Genomic DNA, 26767 nt, shown 5'->3' on the forward strand with positions numbered 1-26767 from the left:
TCCACTTCTTAGAGATAACAAAAGTTAAGAATTTAGGGGAATATTCTTATTACTTAGTTGTATATTAGTTTTAGTACAAGAATGTACAAGGTTCCTCAGGGAATCAATCATGTAGGAATCTAAGTCATCAGTTTGATTCTCAGGTGAACTAATTAATAATTAAGATCCATTTACTCTGGGGCTGCTGATCAGACTTCTTAACACGTCCAGCAACTCCAGCTATCTTGGAGAGGTCTGCCATTGACCGCATTGGGGGTGTGGATGGGAGAATGAATATATCAGTGCAGATTGTACCCTTGTCCAGAGGAAAAACTAAATCGAGCCCAGGAAATGAGTCAGGAATGTCATTTTTACATGAGCCAGGAAGCAAACTTACATGGTGGAAAGAAACAACTTCTACTCTTAATTCCACTGCTATCAAGCTTTGTGAGCTGTCAGATCATTTCTGCTTTCACATTTCCCTGGGTACATCTGGGATTAATAATGATGCCCCTACCTGTGATGAGGCCGCGAGCGAGGTTCACTCAGCTGAGACACCAGATGGCTGACTGCTTTGCAAAGCATAAATGCTACAAAACTGCAAACTCTGTGATGTCTGTGATGTTATAAGGAGTGTTTGCAAACTTGAGCATACCTAAAAATAACCTCAGGCATATATTCCTGTGGGCCCTGCACCCAGAAATTCCAATTCAACCATCCCTCCCCCACAGAAATTGCATTTCTAATTCTCAAGTGCCTTTGGTGGGGTTGATCCTTAGACGACCCCTCCCCCCCGACACAGTAAGCAGTGCTGAGGGATTTTTAAAAATCAACAGAGTCTTCTTATTAAAAATTATCTTATTTGCATCTTTCACTCATTTATTTACTCATTAAATTTCTTGGGCTTTTAATATGTGCCCATTCCTAAATCAGGCTGCAAATTTCATTTGACACAAGTGTTTGTGTGTTTCCACAATGAAAACGATACAGTGTCAGTTTGAGCTCAGACTACCTTTTGTATGACCCCCCACAAGTACACAAAATGAATGACAAGACCTAAGGCAGCTCCCGCCATCTGCCAAATGCAGAAGTGGGCTTCAATGCAGCATGAAGGCTGACACGTAAATGTTATCAATAGTAACCCAGGCAATAGGTTTTACCTATTGTTCTTTTAACTGGTTCAATCTCTAATTTGAACCTGCTATAGTATGTAAAATAAGAGAAATCAAAAGCAGGTTTCTTTTTTTTTACTCTGACAAATATAAAACAAAGATTGAAGAATGTAATACTGAGTGCTGGCCAGGTCGCTCAGTTGGTTAGAGCATTGTCCCAATCAGGTCACATACCTAGGTTGTGGGTTTGATCCTCAAATTGATGTCTCTCTCACACATCAATGTTTCTCTTTCTCTCTCTTTCCCTTCCCCACCCTTCCTCTCTCAAAAAAAAAAAAAAAAAAAAATCAGCCGAAACCGGTTTGGCTCAATGGATAGAGCGTCGGCTTGGAGACTTAAGGGACCCGGGTTCGATTCCGGTCAAGGGCATGTACCTTGGTTGCGGCATAACCCCAGTAGGGGGTGTGCAAGAGGCAGCTGATCGATGACTCTCTCTCATCGATGTTTCTAACTCTCTATCTCTCTCCCTTCCTCTCTGTATAAAATCAATAGAATATATTTTTTTAAAAATCAATAAACATAACCTTAGGTGAGATTTAAGGAAGAAATGTAACAGGACCACAATCTTCCAGTGACTCGTTAAAATGCCTAATACCCAGGGAAAGAGGACAGGTGCCCACTGTATGTTCTGTAGGCCTTTTAGAAAACATGGAGTTGTTCCTTTGGCCACATACAGGGAACGAAGGGGCCCTGTTTGAAAAGGAATGCCCTACAATGTTCACGGCAAAACTGGAAGTCTCCAGTGTCACCCAGCATGTGGTGGGCTCTGTTCTGAACAAACAAGTTAAGGGCAAGCTTCTTGCCAAGAGAATTAGTGTACAGATGAAGCATATAAAGCACTCTAAGAGCTGAGATATAATCAGAAATGGCCCAAGGAAATTACCTGGGTTCCACTGAAGCATCTGCCCGCTCCACACAAGGAAGCTCGCTTTGTGAGAACCAATGGGGAGGAGCCTGAGCTGCTGGGACCCCTCCCCATGTATCAATGTTTTGTTTAAGTGTTTAAGAAAAGACCTCTATACTGATAAAAAATGTTTCCCTAAACTGAATGTAAGTGTGGAATCCCTTCCCCAAAAAAATAATTAAAGGAATGGTTCTGTCTTAAATAAATAAAATAAATGTAATATTAAGACCGCTGGCCCATTTAGCCAAGCCCCTTCCTCTAGAGACTATAACCAAAGAGCAAATATATAGTCAGAAGAACAGCTGTCCAACTTCACATTTACAAAAGAGCTAAAAACATTCCTGCCTTTACTAACTCACCTGACATATTATGAGGTCATCATCCATTAATTTATGTAGAACTATTAGAGAGTACATAGATTTGGGATCAGAACTACCTTCCATAATAATGAATTGTATATTTTAGTTAACAACTGGTGCAATAAGTCCCATATGTAAAGAATTAATTCCTCCCATTTGTTCTGAAAATATTTCAGTAAAGCTGCAAGGGATATAGTCTAGCTGAGGAACAGTGAAATTTCTTCTATATGTCTCTGGTTCATCCTATCCTATCCTTCAGTATTTAATAGCTGGATGCATTTAAAGCATGTTCTCACTGATATCTGTAATCAAAACTAGCGATTTAATCAAATGGAATCATAATCACTGAAGTCAAATTTACTTGCTTCTTGCTTGTTTTGATTCAAATTAACTACTCATTGAAATCACATCGAGGCCCTTCCTGATTCCAAGTATGTCCAGGTGCGACATGCAGCACTTGGGAATGGCTACCAGAAGTCCCAGAGACCAGTGCTTAACCTGGCTTCAAAGCTGCTCTTAAATGACTTTTCTGTAAAATAAAATGACCAAGTCTAAAAAAAATCTTACATTTCAGAAATTTAGAAGAAGAGTAACTAAGAGACAGAGAAGATGAAAAAATGCTACATATTTGAGAGAAAAAAATGCCCAACTCTAGCCATATGTCTAAAGAAATCATGAAAAATACCTCACTTATTTCTCTTTTCATAAACACTCTACTTGTACTACAAAACTAACATTGGTGCCTATGTCTTTAGACTTTCTCATAGATGAAACCACTTTGTAAGCCTCCCCTTTGTAAGTATACCCTTACCCTGAGTTCTGGATTCTGAACTTTTAAAACATTTTTTTCCCAATTTTTAGAGCAGTCATAAAATAATAATAAAAAGTAATGTAATGCTCTGCAAACAAATATTACATTTTCCATACTAATACCCCCAATAGGCCTTTTCTTTTTTTATTATTATTTTTATTATTATTCATTTTCTTAATAATAAAAATTTATTCTTTTTATTTTATTATTATTAATTTTTAATCCTCACCTGAGGATATGTTTATTGATTTGAGAGAGAGAGAGAGAGAGAGAGAAGGGGAGAGAGAAACATTGATGTGAAAGAGAAACATTAACTGGTTGCCTCTCATAAGCACCCAAATGAGGATCAAACCCACAACCTTGATATTTGCCCTGACCAGGAATCAAACCTGCAACCTTTTGGTGCACAGGACAACACTGTAACCAACTGATCCACCCAGCCAGGGCACATTTTCATTTTTAATGACTTCTTCTGATTAAAATAGCTTGAATAATAGTTCAAATTAATTCTCGATTAAGGAATTTATTTTCCCTATAACTTAACAGCTGCAAAATAGAGCAGAAAATAAAATATACGACCTTATTATCTAAACACAACTATTTTTAGTATTAAAGTATATTTCCTCCCTATGTTTTCCATGAGCCTTCCTTCAATATGACAGTAAGCACAGAAATTGCAACATTCTCTACTTTTTTATCAGACAAAATCTTCCTTCATTCATAAGAGAGATCAAGGAACACTGCAAAATGGTTTCCTTCTAAAAAGGAAAGAGATCTCTCTGGCAGCCATGGCTCCAGCTCATTCAACCCTTTTTGCCTTCTTCAAGACCAACAGTTTTGCCAAAGTGGAACAGGCCTCCAGCACCTCCCCCTGCAATGAATTTTATCTTGACATTTAAACAGGACCATTTTCAAATAGATGATGTAGTGGCCTCACACATGCCAATCATTCTTTTCCCACATTCTTTTCTCTTTCCTTTTCTATGGCACCTTTGAGGAGATTTTATTTCTTCTGTGTTTTCTTCATGCTTTTTATTAGAGACCTTCTTCTAGCTTCTTTAAAACAAAAATGATGTGAAAATGCTCATGAGCTAGATTCGGGGAAAGAATCAATGATTAGGCAGCAGGAGTTGGAGAGCTGAAATTGAAGACACTGCCTGCCTTTCTGAGGACATGATGGGTAGCGGGTGGTCCTGGGAGATTGGCAATGCACATGTTGCCCTAATGTTTATCAATTTGGCAACAATAGTAGTTGAATATTTTCTTTTAATAGTAAGTAGAGGTTTATAGACACTAGATAGATTATGAATGACAAAATATTTCTCCTATAAAGAGACAGCAGATATTTTGGGAATTTTAGTTTAGATAGCTTGGGGATCAAAAATAAAATAATAAGATCATTCAAGTGATTTTTTAAAAACTGGCTGTGAAAGTACACGGGCTCTGCAGGAAGTGAAAAAAAGACGGAATTCTAGCTTGGTTCCTTCCACTCTTCTAGCAAAGTAGCACGCAACATTAATTCTCTACATAAAAACAAATGAAAACAAGCCTGCAATGCATCACAACCAGAATATATTTAATAGGATGATATTAAACAATGAAACTTTTAGAAAAAGTTATAGAAATGGTATCTTGCCTCAGAGTAGCATTTATATGCTAATGATTTCTAATAGTCTTTTTTTTTTTTTTTCCTCCCACTTGGGAGAGAGAAAATATGCATGCTGGAGAAGAAAGGATCATAGTTCTTTTTGGCAATGCTTCAATTTTCGATAAACAGATTCTTACCTTTGGCTTAGAATCCTTGGATGTAATGGTAATATATATATATATATATATATATATATTATGCAAAATATTGTGACTTTACTGCTCTCTAAATGCCACTAACACCACCCAGTAAAATTCGATGAACACAAAGTACCATGCAAGCTTCAAGGGATAATCTGACACTATCCTTTCTCAAATTTTAAACCTCTAAGAAGCAGCAATGAAAATCATCACTTTTCAATGACGTTTCCAAGGTAATTCTTTTTTTCTTTTAATTTTATTTTATTGTTTAAAGTATTACATATAATAGTACATGTATCTTTCCCCCCCCCCCATAGACCTTCCCCAGCCTCCCCTACCCCCTGTTACATGCTCTCATCCCACCCACCCCCAGTGTCTTGTGTCCATTGGTTATGTTATATGCATGCATACAAGTCCTTTGGTTGATCTCTTTCCCCTCTCCCCAACACTACCCAGCCTTCCTGCTGTAATTTGACAGTCCAAGGTAATTCTTGAGACATTATAAAGCATTTGATAGCTCACAGACAAGCTCAAAATCATCAGTCACTGGGTGCCAGCCCAAGAATTTGAACCAAAAAGTGGTTCACTATATAAGAGGGAAAGGAAGGGGGTTGGGGAGGAGATAGTACAGGGTAAAGGAGTCAAATGTGGCGAAGGAAGGAGATTTGACTTTGTGTGGTAAACACAATGCAAACTACAGGTGATGTGTTACAGAACTGAACACATGAACCCAGCTGCAGGGCTTAGTGGTTGAGCACCAACCTGTGAACCAGGAGGTCACAGTTCAATACCAGGTCAGGGCACATGCCCAGTTCATGGGTTTGATCCCCATTGTGGGGTGTGCAGGAGGCAACCTATCAATGATTCTCTCTCATCATTGATATTTCTCTCTCTCTCTCTCTCTCCCTCTTCCTTCCTCTCTGAAATCAATAAAAATACATTTTTTAAAAGAACTGAACACTTGAAAGCTGTATCATTTTATCAACCAATGTCACCCCAATAAATTGAATTTACTTTTTTTAAGTTGTTCACTTCAGATATTCGCTTTCCCTGTACTATTTTATCCCAAAAATTTGGGGCCCAAAATTTCAGATTTGTACATGTTATAAAATGAGATCATGTTTTGGATAGCTTGGTTGTTCACTTGCTCCTGTCCAATATATCCTGCCTACATAAGCCTTTAAAATATTGACAAAAACAAAACTTAGAGAAGGGGAAAAAACCCTCTTGCTGACTCATTCCTCCTAGAGAAACATTTATTATCTCCAGGGTAGTATGCTGAATTTCCACATCTACTGCTGCAATTTCCACTCGTGAATTCTGCAAGGGGCTTAGGGAACAGAAGAGGAAGAGGTCAAAATCCTTTGAAAGACACATTGCTTTTAAGGGCACTGTAATGAGATCTGCAGCAAAGTTATTGATCCGTGCCCTTTCGTTTTATTTCCAATATATACTACAGTCATGTTATTTCCCTATGAAAGTTCAGCGTATTCATCTAGGGGCTTGCAGCAACAGGGCACAGAGAGCTGGAATTCGGGAGTGTTCATTAATAAGGAGGCAAAAGGTCATCAAGGAAATCCAGGCACCGGGCAACGAAGAAAAATTCAATTCAGAACCAGTCCCAGCCTATTTGGGTCACACTGTGAGTGATCAAAGAACATGAAGTTGAGGAAGGAAACAAGAATAAATAAATGTGTGTATTAATACACACCAATACAAATACTGGCACTCCCAACTAATGTCTAACCATATCTCCTCCTCTAATGCCAGCAACCCAATGAAGCAGGTGTTATTCTCCTTAGTCAGGTCTGCTCAACTCCCAAACCCATGCTCATCACATGTGCTCTGAAATATTCTATGGCAGGGGAGGGGTGAAGGACGGTTTCTTCAACAACTTCATTGTACTTCTGAATGAAGTTTACAAGGGAATTAATGTTGAAATTTTAAATTATTGTTATTTAGAAACATAAAAGTATATAAAAATGAAAACAGCGTACACTGTTTTTCCAAAAAAAAAAATGTAAAGTATGGGGAATGCTATACTAAGTGAGCTATTATTATTTCCCTTAAAACGTATCTTCTCTAAAGAAAAAAATGTAAGCCCTAACAAATAGCAGAATTTCCTTCACAGTATGTCAACAAGATTCTGATGCCTTTCCAGAAAAACTCACATGACTTGAACTCAGAAGACATGCCTTGCTGTGCCCTGTGCTCTCAGATGAAACTGTAGTTTCCCCCATGCAAATCCCTGCCTTGTCCATGTCTGGTGTATGTGGAGAGCTCGGGGTAAAAGCAGAGGAGGAAGAGGACAAAGTGGATCCTGGATTTTCTAGGAAAGCCTCCATTTCAAAGCTCTGGTCCCACCATCAGATGGCATTAGCCTGCAGTGCCCTAGACTCTGGTTTGACAGACGTGCTGTCCCAGTGCCTGACAGTCAAGACGGAGTTTGGATCAGAGCCCAGTTTCAGTTTTCCCCTTAGGAAACAAGAAGTATGAAATCCCAATCCAATTAGTTGTTTTCAATGGATACAATAATTCCTGAGTCTGATTTGCCTACTGACAAATATACACATATTAGAGGGCAAAACACGGGACAAGAAGGACCATGGTCTTGCATTCAACTCCAAGATGAGTCACTTGCTCTGTGACCTTGACTAATTACTTAATCTTTGAGGCCCATTTCCCTAACTGTAAATTATGGCTAATAAGTAGTTCATAAAGCTGTAGTGATACTTAATGACATAATATATACAAATTGCCTTGAATTCTGCTTAATACTTAGTAAATATCCAATAATTGCTATATTTTTTCATTTGCATCTGAACAAAATGCTTTGAAACTTTGCAACTACATATGTCAAAAGCCAGCTGGGGGAGCGGGGGGGAAAGCCAGCTGAATTATACCTATTCAAGATGTTTTCACCAATTGAGTTTATATGAACTATAGTAGCCCAAGTTCAAGAAATAGCATCAAAAGAAGATAATTACTTACCTCCCGCCCTAGAAAAGGTACAATAGCTATCAAACACAGGAACTGCACCCCACGTACCTTGGCTGGTTGTCCGCAGTGAGGTTCTCTCCCCTCTGATAGCTGCTGTCCGCCACCTGGGTGGTAGACCTCTTCACAATCTGTTGGAGCTCCTGCTCCAAGCGCTCTTTGATGGCCTTAACGGTCTCCGGGATCTTCTTCAGTTTGGCAAGCCCCTTGATGAGGATGCCCATAAAAAGGGTGCTGTTTTCCTCTGGATCCAAGTCCAAGTCCTCCTTGATGTCCTGTAGGTTTATCTCTCTCACTGTAAAAAAAATAAACACAGGTTCCATCACAAAGTTCAAAAACACAATGGGTCTGTCACATGGATTCACTGCTTTGATTGCTCCCTTAAAGAAATCAGAGAAGCTTTGGCTGGTGTGGCTCAGTTGGTTGAGCATTGTCCCATACACTGAAAGGTTGCCAGTTCTTTTCCCAGTCAAGGCATATGCCCAGGTTGCAGAATGGATCCCTGGTAGGGGGTGTACAGTAGGCAGCCAGTGGAAGTTTTGCTTTCACATTGATGTTTCTCTCTCTCCCTCTTCCTTCCTCTCTCTCTAAAAATGAATTTAAATTTTTTTAAATAGAGATTTTTCAATTATATTTGTAATTAAATTATATTTGCATAGTAAGTAAGAATCATACAAAAACAGTACATCCCTCAATCCATCCCAATTGGTTAGTAATAAGAGATAGAAACAATTAACAGCAAGAAAGCAAATCTCCATGGGAAGTTTCCATAGACTACCACTTCCAGAATGAGTCAGTTAGTTTATGACATTTATTAAGCATTCACTGTTTATAAAATGTCACACTTGGCATGAGAATTCTAAAGAGACAGACCATAGTATCAAATTCCTATTTATTAGTTAGAAGAGATAAGTAGCTTGATATAAAGATATTTATAAATACATGAAGAAGAGGTAAATAAGATTAAATTAAAACAAATTATAAAAGAGATGAAAAAAGTAAAGGAAAAATAATGCATGCAAGTGAGACAAAACTTTGAGGGTATGTCAAGCATAAGATTATTATCTACTGAAGACTGCTTTGCTAATACATGTAGGTTTTCTGAGAACCTACATGTATATGTCAGTAGTCTCTCTAGGTCTTTCATCCAAGCTACCTGGATTTGAAATGGAAGAAACATCTGGCACAGTGTTCTTAGCCCTGTGAGAACTTGGGAAGTAGGTGGGACTGGAATCTGAGGTTTGTTATCTGCTGAAATCCACAGGCCCTTCCCTCAAGCGAATACACATATACACAAAGCGTCTCCTATGATTTCAGAGCCAGCACTATGCCAAAAGAAAAAAGAAGCACCAGCTGAAAACTCCTGGCCAAAAAATAATTCTCTAATTTTACAAGTGGCTGGATTAGGAAAGACAAAGCAAAAGTGAATACAAACAACCATGGACTCTAATAATGTTTTCCCATCCTCCCCTCTCCTCCACTCCTCAAAACAACTGGATCATTTTTTAAATAGGTGCTATTCTGATTGATGCATCCATCCTTCTTTAGAAGATTCAAGCTCAACTATACAACAAGCTCAGTCTGGGTTGTTTGGCACTAGTGGAATGCACTGAAACATGTTTACTTCATTCCCTAAATGAAAATACCCAGTATATGGAGTAAGTCCTTGTAACCACTAAATACATTTCCTAAAACCTCTACTCCAGATAACAAGTAGGCTATTCTCCTCAGTCCTGTGTCTTGCTCCTAATTCATAAAATGAACATAAATACAAACCAAAGGTATTTAATAATATAATTACTTATATAGCCTTAATCTAAAGTAGGTCCTCTGCATATTTATCCCTGATGCTGTTGTCTTACTTAGATTCAACAGATCCCTAAAATCCCCTAGAGGAAAGACATAAATAACAACCAAATGCATGTGGTTTTCCTCACAGAATAGAGGGCATGTGATGATATGGTATTTAAATTTAAGTTTTTTTAGTAAACTGGAAGTAAAACCAAGAAGCTGTAAGCCTCTAAAGATCACATGCCAATCAATTCGGAAGGCAAATCAAAAAAGCCATTGATATTTCCAAAAGTGACATTTCAAGAATACGCATTTTAGTTGCAAGTTTTGTTTTATACACAAAGAGCTAGACACCTCAGGCCACAAAATTATTCCATCCTTCAAGACCAACCTCAAAGGCAAAATGAGAAAAGTATTTAAGAGCCAAGGGACTATCTAAATTCAACCTGTTAGAAGGGGAAATGAAGCGAAAAGATAAGCAGAACTTCAGGCAGAAGGAATGTAATAGACATTTAACTGAGACAAAATGATCTTCAAAAAAGAGGATCTATAAGTAACAAAAAGGACAATGCAAAGGGCCACCTGAAAATGACAGCTACATTCCACAAGAGTGACTTGTGATAAGATAAATATAGTTTAAGTCAATAAAGTCCTACATTACATTCACATTAATATAATAGATAGCCTATTAAAAATAACAAATAAGCAAGGTATGAATATTAAAATGCCACCGCCCCGAATGGCACATTTGTTTAGAACCTTATCTATCTGCTTGTCTCCTGAAATCTCCTAGAGCATAAACACGGAACAGATCCAATATTAATTAATTTATAGTATCTATTTCACTTACATCAGCTGAAAATTAAAAGGCAATTTAAAAGGATAATATAATCAACCATGAAGACTAGTCTAATAATCACAAAAACCCTGTGATGTCAGATAGTTATTGGTACTTTATGGAAAAGCCTTGTACAAAATAATTTAGCTGAAATTCAGTAAGGACTCACAGCACATATTTCTAAACTACCACACTCCACATCGTTCCCTTGTATCTATATTGCAAGAATACGCACTCAGTGTGTGGGTTTTAGAACTCTTTAAAAAACAGAAACACCTTACTCCCTTTTCCAATTTCTTATCTGCAAAGTTTTTGCTTCGAGTGTCTTAAGTGAGGATTTCCTGAACCGGGTTTTAAAGACTTTCACTGGTAGAACAGTGCTAAATGATAAAAGACTCTCGTGTCCTTTAACCAGTTATTTCTACTAAAATCCTACTGGCCCCAACTGTTTTTTATTAGACAGGCAGGCATGCATTTACATCCTCTACATCCACATATCCATGTCTAAGTGGGTGTAAATGATGTCACTAGCTGAGCTTCAGCATGGAGTCCTAAAGGAGGTTTACTAAGACACTTCGGGACTCGTGGAATATTTAACTAGATGATATCTACAGTCCTTTAAAGCTCTACAATTCCATGGTTCTACTAACCACAGTGTAAATCTATGTATCTCTGATCACTAAGCCTATAGCTAAGTAGCTATACCTATATTATAGATAACCCATTTAAAAAGATAAACAAGGTGAACGATCCATTTATGTAGTAAATATTTTATAAAAGAAAATTACTTCTTTGTTTCCCAGTAAGTACAGAAAGAAATCTAAACCAATCCCTGGCTGTTTTCTTTTCATAATATGCTTGGAAAGAAAAGATTGGTAACATATGCCATAGTCATCAAATTGCAGATCAGGGCTCTGGTAAAACACTAATTTTTATTGAATATGCTATATTCAATTATCATTTATATTTATATACAAGAAGCCTGATGCACGAATTTGTGCACATGTGGAGTCCCTCGGCCTGGCCAGCGATTGGGGCTAATAGGATCCAGGGTCCATCTAGCACAGTCCCAATCAGGAAGATCACAGCCAGCCAGCGAGGGAGGGGTAGAAGGCTGGACTGTGGAGGTTGGCGGCTGGGGAGAAGGGGCCGATCAGGGCTGGCCCGAGTGGGATAGGGACTGCAAGAGGTTGGCCAGCCGTCAAGGTTAGCTGTGGGAGTGTACTGACCACCAGGGGGCAGCTCCTGTGTAGAGTGTCTGCCCCCTGGTGGTCAGTGCACATCATAGAGACTTGTCATTGGGTCATTTAGGCTTTTATATAGAGATGTTAAATAAGGTATAAGAGATAACAGCAATATTTACTATAGAAATTCCTGGTTGATGTCATCCCTTATATTATGCATAGTACCTAAATTATATAACACATTTTTGACCTACATAATTTACATGTATTTAAGAACATTATATAATGTCTGCCACTATGGAACAGAATTCAATATAAAAAAGAGCCTTCAAAACATCATCAAGCCAAATTAGACAACTAAAGTGTCAGGATTACATACCCACCATACTGCTCCCACAGCTGGGAACCTGGCCTCAGAATACTGACAATATTCTCAAGCAGGAAAAAATAAGAAAGTTACCATTAATAAAAAATATTTCTTCTGCTTCTGATCAAAATGTCATCACAACTTCATACTTTACATATCCAATCTACCTTTTGTTTAAAAACCACTATAATATATAAATTATAATTTTTTTAAAAAATGTAAATAGTCTGCCTCTAAATTGAGAATAATATCTCTGTAGACAAAAAATGCAAACAATGAGTGCAGCCACAGTGCATGTCCAATGAACTCGGGGTATAGAAGCAGACAGAGACCTATGCTGCACTGACTGGCCAGGTGAGTTGAAATTCTCCCAGGGCTGTAAGCCCAGAACCAGATCAAGCTCTAGACCTAGACTGCTAGGTTGCTGGACTCACCAATCCTTATCCTCCAATCATGTCCCAGTGGAAGCAAGTGGTCAACTACATATCTTAAATATCTTTCTTTTCACCATGAAAAATTACTTCTAACATCTTTTATTCTAAGTGATACACCCACTGGGGCAGTCTCAGAGAGCAAGATCTGATGCACTGGTTGCCACTGGAATACAGAATCTTAATTAGGGTCTTTCAAATGTTAACTAACTACCCTGAGTTTGGATTCCTGATTAAAGTACTTCAAAAAAGTTAACCAAGGACCCAGAGGGCACAGATTAAATGAAAGAAAACTACAGACAATATAATATCCCACTCCTGAAAGGAGGCTGCCAAAAGCTATTGCAAACTGCTACCAGGAGCTATCATTCACATGAGCGGGGAGTGTTTTCAGCCTGGGCACAGGGATGGCTTCCATTCTGAGGTGGCGATGAACCCCACATTGCCCTGACTTTTGAAAGCATAGTGACTGTGCACTGGTCATTCTATGAGTAATCGTGGATTAAGGGTTTAAAGATGGCTTATTTGATTCGGGGAAGGTTAATAGCAAAACTTTTATTAAAATAAAAACAAATAAGACTATCTGTTTAATTAGTTTCCCTTGAGACAAAGCTCATCATCCCATTTAGAGCAAGGAGGATGTACCTTTGAAGGTCAGAGAAGCAGCTAATAAAAAAGAAAAGGGACACAGGATAAGAGGACAAGGAAAAGATAAATAAATTGATAGTTTATAATAATATTCACAAAATATATTAGACTGCAGGCATTTGTTAATGTATGTTTTTGTAAGTTCAACTGCTCAGGAAGACAGCATGATGTAATAGAAAGAACAAAAGCATGGCATCACACATGTTAGATTTCATTACCATCTCTACCACTTTCTAGTTGCATGATCTCTCAAGCCATTAAATATTGCTGGGCCTCAATTTCTTCATCTGTAAAGTGTGGATAGCATTACCTATGGAATTGTGCGCATTAAATGTGATGTGACATAAAAACACAAAACAAACTCCAAAATAAAAAAAATAAGTTGAAAACTTCTGGCTTTAGGAACTCTGGGGTTGCTGAAGACAATGGGGGCTGCATAGGTCCCCATTTCTCAATATTTCTTCCAAAACTACATAAAACAAAGAAAAGAAGAAAAGTCATAGAAACATGCCCTCGGGTTAACTTTAAGACAGAAACTGCCCCAAATTTAAAACAACTATAAATAGAAATAAGAGAGAACCATCTAATCCCAGCAAGTGATCTCCCAAGCTCCTCTCCAGTCCTGCTCAGCTACAGGCTTTGTTGCAGGCCAAGTCAGATGGTGGAAAACTGTGATGAGAGAGAAGAAGGAAGCTAGTGATGAACCAAAGACTGAACTGAAACTATCAGTACAAAGAAAAAGTCCACCCCAAGTTTCAAAATACTAGGAAGGATCCAAGCATATCAGAAAATGGACTATAGAGAAGGAACTTAAAAGCAGACACAATCTGAAGGTTTGAGACACACAGTTTCTGGGGAAGAAATAAAACAAAAAGAGAGAAATGCCCTTTGGCTATATCAGATATGAAGGGAGAATGAAGCATAAAAGAAAAATTCAGGATCCCACAGGACAAAAGCATCAAAGTTCTGGAAACAAACAACCTTCCCCAATCATCAAAAACAAAAAAAAATTATCTGAATTTTGACAGAAGAGGGAGCCAATGAGCTAGGATTTCTATAAAACACTCTGATAGTGCAAACATGAACAGAAAAAGAAAACAATGAGATTCATGGAGAGCAAGCATGTCAAACTCTCCGCCCACAGGCCACATGCGGCCCACAACAAATATTTTTGCAGCCCAGCCAATATAATGGTATGTCAAAAACGTTTTTATAAAAATTTTTAACTTAATTTTTACAATACATAATTGTTAATAACGAACCACAACGTTCACTAATGACTGAATACTATAATTGTGTTGCATTCATTCAGGCATACCATTTCTCTCCACTAATACTAGCAGCGAAAATTTTAACAGCTGATTGCTATGTCATTTGTCTTAGATTGCCTTCTTTGGTGTTTGCAACAAGAAATATTTCACTTTCGGAAAACAAGAAAAATAGGTTTATTTGCGTTACACTTATGAATCTGTGCAATTATTTGGTGTCTGGTAAGTTAAAGTTTAAGAAAAAATACTAATTTTTGTTCAAATGTTCTATTATTTTATGTTAACAATGACTCATTTATTTCAGCCCTTTGTATTCAGCATGTCTCTATCAAAATAAACCTACGTTTCTATGAAAATTGAAGCTTTTGTGTTTTTGTGGCCCACATTAACTTAAACCTTGCTTATTTGGCCCATGTTAGCCTTTTAGTTTGACATGACTGATGCAGAGGCATATTGAAAAAAAATCAGGGAATCCAAAGCACATCCACAAAGGAAAAGTCCCTGTAATAAAATAAGAATGAAGCACAAGAAAACTAGATGGCAACACTCCAGATGAAATTAATATACTCAAATAAAAATGTGAGAATAGCTGAAGCCACTTTGAGTCAAAAATTCAAAAACTAAGATCAGATATGGACAAATATAGAAAGGTATAAGAAGAAAACGGACTAAATTCAGGAAAGATATGAAATAAAAAAGTCATCTCAAGGAAGAAGAATATGTAAATTATAAAATACCCATGGGAGAATAAATTTCTATAAAGGATATCGAGAAAATGCAGAAAATAAAAGGGGATATAAAGAAAAGTAAAAAATGACCAAAGAGAAAGTAGACAAAATGGAGATAGGCAAGGAAAAAAGTATCATATTACATGAAATAAACAATAAAAAAGAACTAATACTTAAAATTATAAACCAAGAAAAGTTGACAACAAATTTTTAACCTACAAAATAAAAGAATCCCCTGGGTCTGAAGGAAAATTAACCCCAAAATATAACTCTAAGACATTTCCTACTAAAACTATTCAATTCCCATGTTTAAAGTCCTTTAGGCCTACAATATCAAATAACTTACAAGCGCAAAAAAAATTAGATTGGCATGAGAATTTTCATAAAACACATGAAGAAAAACAACAACAGCATTTTACACAAAAAAAAAAAAAAATTAAAAAGGCAAAGTGTAAACCAAGAAATTTATACCCACTCAAGAGGTCCTTTAAGTACAAAGGCTGTGGAGGGAAAAGTATTAATCAAAAGAAGGAATTGAGCAGCCATGACCCTTTTTGAGGAATCTTTTAGATGATGGATTTCATCCAACCAAGAGACAACTGAGAATATTTCAGCAAAAACATGAATGAGCATTTAAAGACAAAGACAAAAATTAGGGTGTTGATAAAAAAACAACTTTACAAAAGTAATATATTGTTAAAATTTTTTTAAAATGCAACCAAAAATTGGTAGTAGAGAGATGAAGAAAAAAACAGAGTAAATGTATTGTTTATTATCAAAACAATAGATGGGAAGTAAGGAATACCAATAAAAAGAGAGAAGGCTACAAATAAAAGGTTAAAGAAAATAGGAGGGCTAAAAGCATTTTAAAAAGATTTTTAAATACATTTAAAGACAACCACTAATATAGGGGGAGTCTTTCTAAATCACAAAAAAATTCTGCATAAAGAGCAAAAATTAATATTTCAGAAACAGCAAATATAATGTAATACACATTTATAAAATACCATGATAAAGTTGAGAAAAACATATATCAGTCATATCAATATATGTATGTCAATGGATTTGACTCACTTATTAAACAGACTTTCAATTTGACTCACAAAGCAAGGTACAACTATATGCTACACACATATCTAAAACAAACTAATGTTGAAAGGCTAGAAGTATAGAATGAACAATGGTATGCCAGCCAAAAAGTATTAACCATGACAAAGCAGGACATTCAATACCACAAGCCACAATCTATGCTAATAAAAGGGTAATATGCTAATTAGACCAGATAGACTGGACGTCTTCCAGATGTCCTTCCAGACAAAGATGCAGTGGCTGCGAGGGCTGAGAAGGGCTGAGGAGGGCTGAGAAGAGTTGCAGTCCGCAGTGGCAGCAGTAGCAGGGTGATTGGTGTGGCACCTTCCCCTGGTCAGCCCGGTCGCCTCTTACAGAAGGAGGCCAGACTGCAGCCATCAGTAGGACATCCCCTGAGGGCTCTCAGACTGTGAGAGGGGGCAGACTGAGCTGAGGGACATCCCCCCCTCCAATGCATGAATTTTGATGCATCGGGCCTCTAGTTTATAGTAAAGCTAAAACATATCTGACTGTATACCAAATAAAACAGCAACCACATTTTAGGTGGAAAAAAAATAAGGGCAATGCAGTGACACAGATGAAAAACACACTAATAATAGAAAACTTTAGTACAACAAAAAATAAAAGAAAAAGAAGTTAAACAATGTAATTAAATAAAGTAGATCTATGGCTCTCTATCAAACTGTACACCTAATAACAGAGAATAAACCTTTTTCTAAAGTACCCATGGAATAGTCACAAAAATTGATCATATATTAAGTTACAAGAAAATATCAGTAAGCTCCATAAAGTGAAAATATTACAAATAACATTCTAAATTCAATGTAATAAAATGATAAAGTATTAAGAAAAACAAAACAAACACAAAAGACACTTTCACCTTTAAATTTAAAATTCTTCTATTAAAAATATAGGATAATCATCCAAACACAGACTGAAATAAGACCATCTTTTTAAATGATAATAAAAACACTACATATTAATATCCATGGGATGCATTTAAAGTGTTGATAAGAGGAAAATTCATATCATTACACATTTTTATCAGTAAAAACTGAAAGAATTAAACATAATTTCAATTGCTTGCTCATAAAAAAAAAAGCACAAAAAAAGGATATAATAAAGATAAAAGCAGGTAATAATAAAGTACAGAACAGAAAAACAATAGATCTAACCAATAAATCAAAATTCTGGTAATATCTTGTGGGGAAATAAAACTAACACTTCAGACAAACTGTTAACTACTGAGATAAAAAAAAAAAAAAAGGAAGAAAGATGGCACAATTAAAAAATAAATGACAAAAAGAAAAAGAATTTCAGAACCATAAGAAAATATAAAATTAAAAAAACTAAATGAATCTTTTCCTAGGAAACTATGGGTTATTAAAATTGATCCCACTACTGATGGACTGCTTAAAGAGAAAATTTTGCATATAAGAATTAGAAAATAAATTTCAAATAAAATGAAAAAGTTTTTACGTAAAGTACCAGATCCAAATAGGGCAATTCCCAAATCGTCAAATACCAGCTAGTCCCAGTCCTCTATAAATTGTTCCAAAGAACTGAAAATAAAGAAAAACTTCCCAATTCCTTTTATGAAGTAAATTATTACATTGAAACCAAAATCTGATAAGTTTTAGGGTACAGGCTAATATCACTTATAAACTTCTATGCAAAAATCCTAAATAAAATGTTTCTAACAAAATTCAACATCACATTGAGAAAACACACCATGATCAAGAGGGTTTATTCTAGGAGTGAAAACTTGGTTCAATATTAGGAAATTCATTTACATACTAATAGATTTAAAGATAAAATAGGAAGAAATGGATAAAGGGTCAAGACAATGAACAAAAGATATATAAAAATGGCCTTTATAAGACACATTGTTCAAACTGACTCAATCAGAGAAATGCAAAATAAACAAGACTCTGATACCATTTTTTACCTACGATAATGGCAAAAATAAAAAATCATGACAACACATTCTGCCAGAGTTGTGAGAAAAACAAACACACATACACTAGTGATGGAACGCAAATTGATACAACTCTTAAGAAGAACTTGGCAATGCTGAAAAAACAACCACATATGGACTTACCTTTTGATTGAGTTATCCCTCATCTAGATATTTACTCTAATGATACACCCCAACAATATGAAAATACACATGCACAAGGTTTTTCATTGCATCATTGCTTGTAATGACACACATAAGAGGATGGTTTAACATGGTAAATCGACACAATGAAGTACTATGCAAGTAATAAAAAAAAATCAAAATCTCTATGAATTAAAAGAGCAAAGTATAGGAGAGAATCTATTGTATCCTACCCATCATAGAAGAAAGAAAGGTTTAAGAAACGATACATATATCTGCTCAACTATGCTAAAAGAAATACACGAAGAATAAACTAGAAACTAATGAACTTGTTACGTATACAGGATAAGTGGAAACAGAAGAGAAAAATGATTTGCATCTACTAAACTTTCTTACATATTATGGGGAAAAGAAATGGCCTAAAAAATAATAAAAACTGCCTAGTCAAACAATAGACAATACACAATAGATACCCAAATGGTCCACATATATGGAAAGACTCTCAGCACCACTAGAAACCCGAGAAATACAAACTAAAATAATTTAAAGTAAAATAAAATAAAAACAGAAAACCTATCAGATTTGTAAAAATCTATTTGCAGAAATTAAAGTCTAACAAAGCCAATTTTAAAGGCAAAAAGTCGAGCAACAGAAGCCATGTACAGATCAGAGGAATCTATTTTGGTACAATCACTTCAAAAGCCATATGGCAAGAAAATTAAAATGCAAAACAATATTTCCTCCTCTCTCTCTCTACTTCTCTCCCTCTCCCTTGCCCTCCCTCCCTAGATCCTTCCAACCCTCCCTCCCTCTATTCCTCTGAGAGATCACTGGTAGGGCAATTCAGTCCTACAGAAATATGGACAAGAATACTCATTGCAATAGGTTGCTAATAATGAAAAACTAGAAACAATTTATACCTAATCCATAGGGAAATGAATTGTGATATATTTTATAATAAAATACTATAATTAGTTAAAATTTTAAAACTACAGCTATGTCACATGAGAAAATCCAAACACTATGATGAGTAAAAAACCCAAGTAGTAGAATGGTACATGTTTGTTATATTACACAATTATAAGTAAATTATATAATTAAAATTAAGTAAATAAATACATTTAATTATACAACTTACTTAAACCTTAAAATATTTAAAATAACAGTGTATATGTACATACAAATAATACATACTGTATATTGTTCACACATACACACATATATAAACTATAATATTTCTGTATTTACAAATGCATTACATAGTACACATACACATTCATATGCATACTAAAAGTATGAAGGCTTACAGGAAAGAGATAAATAATAATTTCAAAATTGCAGGTACCTCTGGGATAAAAGAGAGGGGAAAGGATTTGAAGAAGAATTCACATAATCGCAGGGGCTTCAATTGTACCTGTAATGTTTTATTTTTTTTTTTTAAGAAATTCTAAAGTGAATAAGGAAACATAGTAAGATTTATTAATCTAGGAAGTACATGGTGGCAGTTATAGTGATCTCTGATACATGGGTAATATAACAATCACATTTTAAAACACATATTTATAATAAACACACTTTAAATAATTAAAAAGTTAAGTCTGTTCTTGCTCCATTTTTACACCTAGAAAAATTTTATCTATGAATTCTATTTTGCCTGCCTTGTATAAATCCCTCATTGTTCTATGATGCATCATAGAAATCCACAAAGGTATTTCATAAGAGTAAATGCAAGGTACTTTAGGAACAGCTGGTTTCAAATGCCAAGGAAGACCCTGACCTGCAGACAGAACTAATTCAAAGGTACATTAATATTTTGGAGAATCAGATCTTTATTGTTCTAGATATGTGAGTTCCAAGATGAGAAACTTCATCTCCTTTGATGTTGGGATTCGTAGCTCCTACCCCAAGTAGAGGGAATATTTTAAATATTAGACCCAAATTTATAAGACAAATATTAAGTCTCAGAACAAAACTTAATGAAACAAGGCCCTGGCCAGGGAGCGTAGTCCCCATATGCCAACGTTGCAGGTTTGATCTCTGGTCAGGGCACATATACAAGAATCAACTAATCTGCGGAAACTGGTTTGGCTCAGTGGATAGAGCATAGGCCTGCAGACTGAAAGGTCCCAGGTTAGATTCCGGTCAAGGGCATGTACCTTGGTTGCGGGCACATCCCATGTACAAGAGCCAATTGATCAATGATTCTCTCTCCTTGATGTTTCTAACTCTCTATCCCTCTCTCTTCCTCTCTGTAAAAAATCAATAAAAAAAATTTTTTTTTTAAATCAACTAATGAAAGCATAAATAAGTGGGACAATAAATTAATGGTTTCTGTCTCTCTCCCCCCCCGCCTCCCTCCTTCATTTCCCCTCCCTCCTTTCTTCCCTTCCTCCCACCTCTCCTGTATTTAAATAAAAAATTTTAAGAAGACTTTATGAAATAAAATGCACACTAAGGAAACAACAGCAAAAGAAATTCATTTAATTTGTGTTCTCTTTAGGTTTTACAGCTTAACCTATGCTGGAACCAAAAAGAAAAGAAGTAAGAAGTCCAGTTTCATTATAGTTACAAGCACAGCAATCCCAGCAGGAACATGAATAAAATGAATAAAGAAGTCGAATGAAATGCCAGTGTGCCCTGGGAGTAATTGCTCAGTCAACGTGTTCCAAGGGCAGCAAGCCAAATGAAAGGACATACTGAGAGAATCCAAAAGCCTAAAACAACATTTTCCTACAATTACTGGCTTTTCTCCACACTTCTCCCATCCCTCTACCCGAGTTATAGCTGAATTATTACATCTAAATTACTGATTAGTCTCCCTGTACATTACAAAATACTATGTCACTGGTGAAAAATAACAGGGAAAGGCTTGCAAAATGCCATCCCTACACATTTAGAGTGGGAACAGCACGAGGCCAGCCCCCACCAATTACCATCTCACTTGATCCTGGACCAATCACTTAACCTCCCTGGATTTAGTTTCCATGTGTGTACAGTGAGTTTTTATAAAAAACACCGGATTAACCAGGGAGTATCAGCAGTTTTTCATATATTTTAATAGCATAGGTGTCTTTTTACATAAACTACCTGTTCATATTTTTGCCTATTTTTCCACTAGCTTGTTTTATTCATTTACAGGAGTTCTTTATATATTCTGGATACGGATTGCCCATTATTTGCCCAGTTATTTGTTATGCTGTTTTTTTCCTTCATTATTATGTAGGAAAGCTAGGTGAATGCAGATAATTTTTCTCTTAATGGGCTGCTTATTTCTATCAACCTGTGTCTTCATTTTGCATTTATAATTAAACTAGAGGCCCGGGGCCCAAATTCGTGCACCAGTGGGTTTCCTCGGCATGGCCTGTGGGATCCGGCCGAAACAAACTCTCCAACATCCCCTGAGGGGTGCTGGATTGTGAGAGGGCTCAAGCCAGACCGAGAGACCACAATGGTGCACAATCAGGGCTGGGAAAGGACACGGGAGGTTGCCCCGCCAGGGAGGGACCATGGGAGGGCTCCAGGGTGTGCCAGTGAGAGGGCTCCATCTCATTCAGTCTGGATCAGCCAGACTCCAGCAGCAAGCTAACCTACCATTGGAGCAAATGCTCCCTGGTGATCAGAGCAGTCATGGTGAGCAGTTGAGTGGCCTAGTATATCATTAGCCTATTATGCTTTGATTGGTTGAGTGGGTGACTAATATAGACTAAGCATATTAGACTTTTATTACATAGGATGCTTTATTTTTTAAATGCATACTCATATAAAATTCTATACAACTTATATGATAACCTAAATTTTTTATAATATCCTCAAAACTAAGTATAATAACGATAATGACAAGAGTACCTGTCCTGACTACCTCGTAGGACTGTTGCATCAGCTGAATGACATAATGTATCTCACAAACTGTAACACATAAACAATGATAGAAAATCTCTCACAGGAAAGTCACACACACAAATCTACCTCTAAATAAGACATTTGAAAAATGACTCATTCATAAGTAATCAAAATTCTAATTTAATTAATAACAATCTGAAAATTCTCAGGAATTGCCTCCAACCTTAATTTATGGTACCCTAATGGAAGATCTGTTCTACCCAGGGATTCCCTATCAGAACTCCCTCCATAAAAACGTCAGTTGTAATGGATTATACCCTCAATCCTACTATTTCACAATATGAGAGGGGAGCTTTTAAGAGCCCATATTAAATTCCCTGCTGAAAATGACATTACTTTCTAGGTTGACCTGCCGTGCACTTCACAAATAGACTCTTAGAACTTACTGTTGATTATAAAGAGTAAGATATGTCTGCCCTTAATTATAACATATTTCATCAGCCTCACACTTTTATGTGTACTTAGTAACATTTTATACAGATCTCCACATAATTTACATATTCCTCATTTGTACAATTCCCTTTAATAATGTGACCCAGATTAATATAGTCCTAAAGATTAGAACTGCAATAACTAAAAAAGACTTCACACACAACTTCAAAAAAGTCCAACTTTTTACACACTGGCTCCTACAGATGACTTAAGTCAGAAAATGGGCAGTGCAGATTGTGATGAGCAGAACAGTGGTCCCAGGAAGATATCCATGTCCTAATCCCCAGAGTCTGGGAATGTTACCTTAGATGGCAAAGGAAACTTCGCAGATATATTAAGGTAGGGACCTTGAAATTGGGGGAGTGTCCTGAATTATCCAGGAGGAAATCAATCTAATCACGAGTCCTTAAAAAAAGAAAGAAGGAAACTAGATCACCAACTTACACCATACACAAAAACAAAAAAATGGCTAAAGGACTTAAATGTAAGACGGGAAACAATAAAAATCCTACAAGACTCATAGGCAGCAAAATAGCAGACATGTCGTAGCAATATCCTTACCGACACAGCTCCTAGGGAAGGGAGACTAAGGAAAAAAATAAATGGGACTACATCAAAATAAAAAGCTTCTGGACAGCAAAAGAAACCATCAATAAAACAACAAGAAAGCCCACAGCATGGGAGAACCTATTTGCCTATTTGGCATTTCAGATAAAGGTTAAGTCTCCAAAATTTACAGAGAACTCATACAACTTAACAAAAGGAAGATAAACGATCCAATCAAAAACTGGACAAAGGACCTAAATAGATACTTTTTAAAAGAGGACATACAGAAGGCTGAGAGACATATGAAAACATGCTCAAAATCATTAATCATCTGAGAGATGCAAATCAAAACAAGATACCATCTCAGACCTGTCAAAATGGCTATCAACAACAAACCAACAAAGGACAAGTGCTGGTGAGGATATAGAGAAAGAGGAACTCTCATGCACTGCTGATGGGAATGCAGACTGGTGCAGCCACTGTAGAAAACAGTATGGAGTTTCCTCAAAAACTTAAAAATGAAATTCCCATTTGACCCAGTAATCCCACTTCTAGGAATATATCCCAAGAAACCAGAAACACCAATCAGAAAGGATATATGCACCCCTATGTCCATAGCAGCACAATTTACAATAGCTAAGATTTGGAAACAGCCTAAGTGCCTATCAGCAGATGATTAAAAAACTGTGGTATATCTACACAATGAAATACTATACCTCTATAAAAAAGAAGGAACTTTTACCATTTGCAATAGCATGGATGGAACTGGAGAGAGAGCCTTATGCTAAGCAAAATAAGCCAGTTGGAGAAAGATAAATATCACATGATCTCACTCATATGTGGGATCTGATCAACATAATTTGATGAACAAGAATAGATCTAGAGACAAATGGTGGGGGAGTCAGTGGGGGGAGAGGAAGGGTTAGAGAGTAACCAAAGGACTTGTATGGATGCATATTAGCATACCCAATGGACACAGACACTGGGGCAGTGGGAGCTTGCCCAGAGTGGAAATGGCAGGGGGGGGGGGGGGGTGAGGGTCAATTGGGGAAAAGGGAGACATATGTAAAACTTTAGACAATAAATTTTGAAAAGGGAAGAAGGAGACAGAAGAGCAGGTTAGAGAAATTGTGCCATGAAAAGGATTGACCCACCACTTGCAGTTTTGAATACAGAGAAGGGGACCGCAGGACAAGACAAGGAAAGGAAGTCTCCCATAGAGCCTCCAGGAGGAACACAGCCCTGCTCACTCCTTATTTGAGCCGCAGTGAAACCCAGAGTGAACTTCTAACCTACAAAACTATAGAATGATATATTCATGTTGTGGTAAGTTGTTGGGGCAGCGACAGAAAAATAATACACAGAGCATACCTGACTTATTTGCAGGAAAACAAACTGACCACACTGGAAGCCAGCTCTTGATTGGAAATTGCAGCTATGTTACTTGTCAACAGAGTCACCTTAAACTATCTATTAACCTTCTCCTCCTTGTTCTCATCTGTAAAATGGGGCTAGCAGTACAGTAAGTCCTCAAACATAATGTCTTTGATAGATTGGTAGACTTCAAGCGAAATAATGTAAAACAAAACCAATTTTACCATAGGCTAAGTAATATAAGCAAGAGTTGTGTTCTTAAGGCATCTTATCAACATTATTACAAAATAACATCATTCGGCAATCTGCTACAGAACTTATCTTAAAAAGACTGCTGAAGAACTAAATGAGTTAATTGATGTAAAGTACTTAAAATATTAGTTCACAGAGAAGGCAGTAAGCACATCTTAACTACTGCTAATATTGGTTTTAATCAATAATAAGTACCTTCTCACCCTAGCCAGTTTGGCTCAATGGACAGAGTGTCAACCTGCAGACTGAAGGGTCCCAGGTTCGATTTTAGATTCCTGGCCATGGTTGGAGCATGTCAGGAGAAAACCAATCGATGTGTCTCTCTCACATAAATGTTTCTCTCTCTGTCTCTCCCCCTCTCTCTATCGCTCCCCCTCTCTTCTCTAAAAATCAATGGAAAAATATCTGTGGGTGAGGATTAATCAAAATAACAATAATAATAGTAACAACAACAACTATCTCCTTTTTCAGTGACCTGCAAAAAAATCATGTGATTGTCTTCAAATGACTGTTTTGAAATGAGTCCTTCTAAAACTTAAGGTTTAGCCCTAGCCAGTTTGGCTCAGTGGACAGAGCGTTGGCAGTCAAGGACACATGCCCAGGTTTCAGGTTCAATCCCCAATAGAAGGTAGCCGATCAATGATTCTCTCATCATTGATGTTTCTCTCTCTCTCTCTCTCCATCTCCCTTCCTTTCTAAAATCAATAAAAATATTTTTAAATAAATAAATGAATAAAAATAAAACTTAAGGCTTATACATGTGGCCACAAGCAATTTGTACAACACTATCAGCTACACCAAACTAAGATATGTAGTTTTTCAAGAGTCATTCCCGATAATTAAGGAAGAAAAAGCCAAAGTCAAAGTGCCAACATGAACTCCACTACATGATAACCACTCACCCAGGGCCTGACAAAGTGCCCATCAAAAAGTAAGAGCTGTCTTATTAAAAAAAAATAGACAATGCAAAATTAGTTTCTACTGAAATTGTCTACAGCTGAAATTTTTTCAGTTTATGCGATATTTATACAGCACTTTTCATTTGCAAAACCTGCTCTATCATTTCTTCATAAACAATTAAATTTTTATTTTACTTGGCTATTGACCTGGCAACACAAATTGACATAGCCTAGCTAAGAAATGATGACTCACACACACACAAAAATGATGACTCACACACACAAAAAAAAAATGACTGGTAATTTTCACAAAAATTAGAAACAAATACAAATCAAATGTATAGATATATTTTGTTACATAATTCCATGCACTGCAACAGCCCAAACAGTGTCAAAACCCAAAGAGACAGCAACACTATATCAGAAAGAGGGAGAAAACAAAACCTTTGAACACCTGAGTAAGACTTATATTAAGTACAATAAAAATCAGTGTTAGGTCTTTTAAAAAAAAATCAGTAACTAAGCACACTAACATAAAAAATCTATTATAAAATAATTCCTATAGTAAAAGCAATAAACTTCAGTATTCCAAGCCTAAATAACTCTAAATTTAATTAAATTATATTTTAAAAGGTAATTAAATATGTCCCAGCAAAAACAATATATTGTTAAGCCCCCCCAAAAAAACAGTACTTTCAGTTACACAGAATGTACTGATTAAATCCAAATAATTTTTCCCCCTTTTTATTATTTCAAGCTCTACAGAATTACAGAACTAGTTAGAACTATAAAAACTAGTTTTTATCTGAAAACCCAGGGACAGATATTACTATTTTTTAAATCTCTATTGTTGAAAGTATTGCATATATCCTCTTTTTTTCCCTATTGATCCCCTCCAACCCATCCATA

The 26767-nt window shown here is 36.4% G+C and overlaps 1 protein-coding gene across 1 annotated transcript in view; it reads right to left on the bottom strand.

The window, feature by feature from the left end:
- The window catches only part of EXOC4 (exocyst complex component 4), a 675663-nt gene that overhangs the window by 587327 nt on the left and 61569 nt on the right, over positions 1-26767 (bottom strand). Inside the window, exon 6 of the mRNA XM_084896566.1 lies at positions 8062-8305. Coding sequence (XP_084752692.1) covers positions 8062-8305 — 244 coding nt within the window. The remainder of the gene's footprint in view (positions 1-8061; positions 8306-26767) is intronic.

This window comes from Pipistrellus hanaki, assembly GCF_964339955.1.
Source record: "Pipistrellus hanaki genome assembly, chromosome: 10".
In the NCBI taxonomy this organism is placed as follows: Eukaryota; Metazoa; Chordata; class Mammalia; order Chiroptera; family Vespertilionidae; genus Pipistrellus; species Pipistrellus hanaki.